The 6,777-nt window shown below is 39.2% G+C and overlaps 1 protein-coding gene across 4 annotated transcripts in view; it reads left to right on the top strand.

Moving 5' to 3' along the window:
- The window catches only part of kcnh2b (potassium voltage-gated channel, subfamily H (eag-related), member 2b), a 175,990-nt gene that overhangs the window by 157,361 nt on the left and 11,852 nt on the right, over nucleotides 1-6,777 (top strand). For all 4 annotated transcript variants that reach the window (XM_020619427.1, XM_020619426.1, XM_020619428.1 and 1 more), the window contains 5 exons: nucleotides 4,827-5,079; nucleotides 5,584-5,777; nucleotides 6,015-6,117; nucleotides 6,301-6,452; nucleotides 6,587-6,731. In XM_020619427.1, coding sequence (XP_020475083.1) covers nucleotides 4,827-5,079; nucleotides 5,584-5,777; nucleotides 6,015-6,117; nucleotides 6,301-6,452; nucleotides 6,587-6,731 — 847 coding nt within the window. The remainder of the gene's footprint in view (nucleotides 1-4,826; nucleotides 5,080-5,583; nucleotides 5,778-6,014; nucleotides 6,118-6,300; nucleotides 6,453-6,586; nucleotides 6,732-6,777) is intronic.

Here is a 6,777-nt window from a genome sequence, read left to right as displayed (position 1 = left end):
CGGGCCCTCCCCCCCCCCCCCCACACACACACACACACACTCAAGATCTGCTGATGTAAATGTTTAGTGCTTTGCATGAGTCAGATGTCATCTCACTTCATGTGTAGTATGTGAAGAAAATATATGTACAATGTAAGTGTTCTTTTAGATATTAATGCAGGATAATTGGTACTATAAATTCTCATGCTTTGTAAGCTGTTCCATAATCTTGGCCCAAAAGTACACTTTAAAAAAAAAAAAAAAAAAAAAAAAAAAACTTTTGGAAACCTTACCAGCATCCTCATTAATTAAAGAAAAGCTGAGGAACTCTGATTGGGTGCAAAGTTCCAATGCTTCTACAATATTTCATCACTGAAATCAAGTTTCATTTCAGTGTAATAAGTGAGCCACTGAAGTAGAAAGGAAAGAAATTTGATGAGCATACATAGTTTTTCAGTGGCAGTGCCCCCCCCCCCGCCCTCTTCCCTCTTGTTGCCCTTAAAGACACAGTGAAGTGTGGCATCATGAGCACCCTGGATGTTTGCTGTAATGACTGTGTGAAGCAGAATCTGTGTCCATGACTGATTTTATGAACTGCAACGTCTTTCATTCATGAGGATGGAGAAAATAGTAATGCTGCACTTATAAGAAACTCTAAGCAACAGGAGTGTTGTGATAAAAGCATGAGGAAAGAGAAACACATCTGTTATTGTTTTGCATGTGGATGACTGAATCTGCTCTCAGGTCAGTTTTTTGTTGCTGATGTTTGACTACTGAGACAAAGTATGATCTGGGAACTCCAGCGGAGGAGCAGATTTATGTGTTTAAAGGTTATTAGATGCTAAAAGACATCACAGTGGTTGGTAATACTCACAGATGGTCTTTGACAACTCTAGAACATAATCATCACAGTTGTTTCATATTTGATGATGATCCTGAGGTAAACATGAGAAAAACACTAAACACACACTTGCATGTAAGTGATAAGCCAACGCAGTGTCTTTGGATGATGTCATGTTGCAGTTCACAAAAAGCTGAACCAGACTTTTTTTTTTTCTTTCTTTTATATGATGCATCCTTTTGGTGGAGATGCTGGTTCCTGCAGCACAGCACTTTCCTACACAGAAAGCATTTCAGTTGTCCGCCTCTCTGACAGAATAGATGTCCATGTTCTTTAATCAATCCAGCTGTCAGTGAAGGCTGCATAACAGCTCACATTTTAACCATGCTATACACTCACAAATGTGAACCAAAGCCTGTATCTGTGATCCGCATCTAGATTCCTGCATTTTACACCCATAGTCTCAGTGTTGGGGAGTGGTGAACTACATTAAACTAGTAGTTTAACTACATTTTGCAGTAGCTTGCTGGTAGTTAAGCTACATTAATATTTTAATAGTGGTTTCATAATGAAGTACTTCAATTGCTATTTTTGTGTTTTATTTTTGCCATTTTTGCGTGTAGTTAACTGTTTAGATTATAAATAAGCTTAGGTGTAGCACAGTGGAGTGGTGGATAGCGCTGTCACCTCATAGCGAGAAGGGTCGGGGTTTGAGCCCCGGCCGACCCGGGGCCTTTCTGTGTGGAGTCTGCATGTTTTCCCTGTGCCTGCGTGGGTTCCATCTGGGTACACTGGCTCCCTCCTACAGTGCAAAGACATGCACTCCCCTAGGAGAGAGTGAATGAGTGAGTGTGTGTGGTTGTCTGTCTTTAAGTGTCAGCCCTATGACAGACAGGTGACCTATCCAGGGTGTACCCTGCCTCTCGTCTAATGTCACCTGGGATTGGCTCCAGCTCCCTCATGACCCTATTCAGGAACAAGCGGTATAGATAATAGATGGATACATTTGGGCCAAAAAAATGAAATGAATATGTGTTGTTGTTGTTGTTTTTACCCGGATAGCAGTCCATTCTGGGCCAGCTCTGGCTGTTATCTACCACTGTAGGCTGCAAGATGGCCACTTTATGCATGCATGTATATGGACCAGAACTGAACCACAGACTTGTATTATTGTGTCAAAGCCACTGGACCAGATCAGACCTATTTATGTTTGATATGACAGGCACTGTGTATATGGACTAGCTTTCTGTCCTGTCTGTGCTCAGGCTGAACACTAAAGTGGATGTTTGGACATAGTTGAAGCATCCGCTACTGTATGTATCTGTATGGGATAATATATATTTTTATATCAACTTTTATATGTATATAGTGTATATTTCTATGAAGAATAGTGAACATGATCCGTGGTGCATATACCCAAAATTCAACACAGTGTCACAACAACTTCACATTAGTAGGCCTAGTTGTGTGTGAGCACCATCAAAACTCAGGTGACTTAAAACCCATTACTGTCCCTAGAATAAAGGAGCAAGGAACGACTGACCTTCAACCTACAGTATATGACTCATATGATCGTTTGTCCCTTTTCCCTTATAAGACCCATGGGAGCACCTCCTAAAATAGCACTCCCGTGTTGGTAGGAGAACTTCTTTAGCATTAATGACAACATACGTCGCACTGACAAGCTTTATAGCTGAAGAACATTTCATAAACACCCTCATAACTGAGTATAACTGCACTGAGTCATACTACTGTGGTCCCACTAGGTAGGACTGATCTCAGTCAACCTCAGTATTTCTGTATCATCTACCTGGACTTCAGAATTTATTTTCAGTGCTGTATTATTGTTTGTATTTTCAGACATGAACCATAATTTACTGTTTTATTGATTCCTTGTAGCTATATCAGATGTTTAAGTTGCCCCATAAAACAAAGCCAACCTTTCCTGCTGTGGCTGCCAGCAGGATACTTTTATTGCGAAAAAGTTATTGGAAATGTAATTTGTGTCTCACCAAGATAGCAGTGCTTCATTAGCAGTACAGGTAAACTACTTTATTTTGCTGTGCAGTGTAGTCCAATGGAAAAACACTCGCATCAAGCCAGCGTGGTCATTCTCTTTAGCCAGGAGCAATTAACTCTCCCCACAGTTGAAAAACCTGATGCCTGTTAGTGCTGGAGGAAATATCAGACTTTAAGACCATCGGTGTCAGTGGGGTTCATCATCTGGGAACAGTAAATAGCTGTACCCAATTCCATGGCAATGCATATAATAGTTGTAAATATTCCTCAGTAAAATAGCAGCGGTGATAAAAAATTATCGATACTCATTTGTATTGTGTTCACATCAAGCAGCAGCAGGTGGTGCCACAAGTCCTTTGCAGATATTTTTAATTAATTTATTTATTTTGCCTATGAGGCTACATATATTTATACATTTTTTGTTGTGCTGCACTTGTATGCAGCATGAAAAGAAGACTTCCAGCAACACTCAGGGTTTAAAAAATACTTTCACCTTCTCTGAATGTTTTTATGTTATAAATGTATCTACAGTTTGTTTTAATTTACAGTTAATGCTCTCCTAACGTGATGCAAAAACGATCCAACAATGACAGACATAATACAACATTATCAATCAGGCAGTTGCACGTCCAGTACACATAACTACATATGCAGTATAGTACCATATTTACTGTATGTTCACCTACAGTTGTAGAGATTGTCCCAGAGGCTTTCATGGTGAAATATCAGAAAGAAAACATTTATTTAAAAAATAAATAAATAAAAATTACAGTGTAGCCTTGAAAATTGGCAGTTTACTGTTTGCTAAATGCACCATTAAACCCGAGCTAAGAGTAGACCTGATACAGCTGGTGTAAAATCTGACTTCAGCACATTTTGTGCTTGTACCTGGCACCTCGCAAATCCACAAAATGGTTGCTGAGTGTGCACAAGGTGTAATGTTAGGATATTATTAAAGTTTGCAAAAGTGATTTTTAGTTGAGAGGTTATAGCGAGGTTAATCAGTCTATTTTCATGTTTCAAGTCAGACCTTGAAGCATTTAAAGGAGGCTTTAAAATTTTGAGGAGAACTGAAAAGACATAACAGGAAAGAATAAAAAAGGTATGATTACTGGACTTTAAAAGCATGTGAAAAAGGGACAAAAAGACAAAAGAAAGTGGAATGTGGCCAATAGAGATATGAAGAGAGTGTCCAGTAAAGGCTGAAATGAAGAAAGTAGCATGAAACATATGAAAGAGAGAGAAATGGAGAGGGAGACACAGGTGTTTTATCTACACTTCCGACCTGTGCATTCAACCAGAAAGATACAGTCAATAGCCTGACACTTACAGTACAAGAGCTGGAACAAGGCTTTCTGACTGTGTTCATGTACACCCTCAGAAATAAAGCTTAAATAATTTTAGAGTGAAAAAAATCAATGCATAGGACCTTTAAAGATTGGAAATCCCAGACTGCTTATGTTTGTCTTCTACTTAGAGGTTAAAAGCCTAAAACTTGAAAAAAACATAACTTCTTCAGAGATTAGAACAGTTATCTAATGATTAATGTTTGGTAGTTATGTTTTGTCATGTTAATTAGTGGAACTGTGTAATAAGAGTGAAAAGCTAATGTCACATGAGTGTTGACCAATAATAAAGAAGGCAATAAGGACACTATAGGCTCCACTTTATTATTCCTTTTAAAACATCCATAAGCTGTGAGATTCTAAACTAAATATTTCACGAACACTGCTAATAGCATGTATCAATACCTAATGTATCAATACAGCCTTTCTTTATCAATTTATACACTTTCTTTTTCCCATCTCTTCCTTCTGTTTCCATTATCTCCACCCTTTTTTGCTTTTTGCTTTTTTCCACCTCTTTTGCCTCAATGCCTTTCTTTTCTTTTCCTTTTGTTCTTCATTTGCTCTCTATCCCTTTTTCCTTCCTTGTCCTTGTGTTCATCCTCCCTTTGCTTGCTCATTCCTTTAATCCCTCACCCCAGGTTCTGAAAGGTTTCCCAGAGTGTCTCCAGGCAGATATTTGCCTCCATCTGAACCGGACATTACTGCAGAACTGCAAGGCTTTTAAAGGCTCCACCAAAGGATGCCTAAGGGCACTGGCCATGAAGTTCAAGACCACCCATGCACCCCCAGGTGACACGTTGGTCCACGCCGGGGATGTCCTCACTGCCATCTACTTTATATCCAGGGGATCCATAGAGATACTGAGAGGAGATGTGGTCGTAGCTATACTGGGTAAATACAAAGTGTTTTTACAACTCTCACTTCCACCATGTTTTATTAACTGCATTTACCATTTAACACCTGCCCCCTTTTTATTTTTAAGTTATTAGGAAGTAAATTAGCCTGATAAAATTAAAAACGACTTCTTTCTTCTTTTCATTCAGTTCAAGCTTTACATTTTAATTTAAAGACTGGAATTTTATTTTCATTATTTCAAGTCCAGCCTTCGTTGCAGGCTGGAGCACAGGTTTTCCATTTCTCCACTGCACCATCTACTGGTGAGGATAGAATGATACTCCAAATAGTTCAGTGTTGCTTTAGGAGAACATTACAGAAGGCCTCTTCCAGTTGCACAAGTATAGGAAGTTTCATTTGTATTTCAAATATTAATTTTTAGAGTAGAAGAAAGTGCAAAACCTCAAATATGTACTCTGTGTGGTATTCGAGTGAATACACCTAGTTACTTTCCACATCTGTATTTATCTATTAAAGCTTTCTTTTTTACACCTTCCCCAGGGAAGAATGACATTTTCGGTGAGCCTATCAACCTGTATGCGCAACCAGGTAAATCCAATGCTGATGTGCGGGCTCTAACCTACTGTGACCTCCACAAAATCCTCAGAGAAGATGTTCTGGAGGTGCTGGACATGTATCCAGAATTTGCAGACCACTTCTGGAACAACCTGGAAATCACTTTCAATCTTCGAGATGTGAGTTTACAAACTCAACCTAGATACAATTTGAATGTTGCAAGGGACTTACACAGATTCAGCTACATTGGCGATATTTTGACTATTTGAATGTCTGCTCTCTGTTGCTAATATTATCTCCTTCTATCCATGTAATGAATATGTGTTGCTGTATTTAAGCATCCAAGCAAAAATGTTCCTGAATCTCCATGTCCCTTTTAATAATTGTCATTTAACGCAGTTTCCTTCTCCTTTCAGACAAACATGATCCCAGGCTCTCCAAGCAGTGACGAATCCAACTGTGGGGGATTCAATAAATTACGGAGGCGAAAGTTATCATTCCGACGACGTACAGACAAAGGTTACAGTCCAGCTCATTTGTTCACTTATCACATAATCTACAAGTCATCAAAATGATTAAAGAAATACAACTTCAGTAAATTTCACTTTATGAAGTTTGTTCATTTGGCTATCTTCACCAATTAGTCATTGTCCAGCTGGACTGACCACACTTCCTCTGTTTTAATCATACCCCTCTGTCCAGATGATGCAGATGCTGGAGTGATTAAGAAGTCTCATAAAGCTGTAAGACAAAGAAAAAGGGAAGCAGCACACAGTCAGACACAGGAGGAGGCACCTAAGAGACAGTGGGAGGTGCATCGAAGCTCGGTGTCTTCTCACTCCAGTGGTGATGAGGTAAAACTTTACTAGTGGTTAAAGTACTTTTATGGCTATTCATTTTTTTGCAGATGCCATTCTTACCCACCATTTTTTATGCAGTCCTAAATGTAAAAATAGATTTGAATGCCTTGGATTGACTTCTCTTACAGGAAGTAGATTCAGTTGTGAAAGGCCTTGTCCCTCCCCATCCAGTGCTGGGGAATCCCCAGGCTCAGGCAATGCCCATGAATTTCAATAAGAACGCTGATGGTGATGGAGACCCCAAGACAGGGAACACCTGCAATGCCTTGTCAGGTAAAATAGGAAAAATAATATTCCTGTATCTTTGTGAATTGTATTA

This window comes from Monopterus albus, unplaced genomic scaffold (genome assembly GCF_001952655.1).
Source record: "Monopterus albus unplaced genomic scaffold, M_albus_1.0 scaffold219.1, whole genome shotgun sequence".
Classification (NCBI taxonomy): Eukaryota; Metazoa; Chordata; class Actinopteri; order Synbranchiformes; family Synbranchidae; genus Monopterus; species Monopterus albus.
This window is presented reverse-complemented; position numbering and strand designations above follow the sequence as displayed.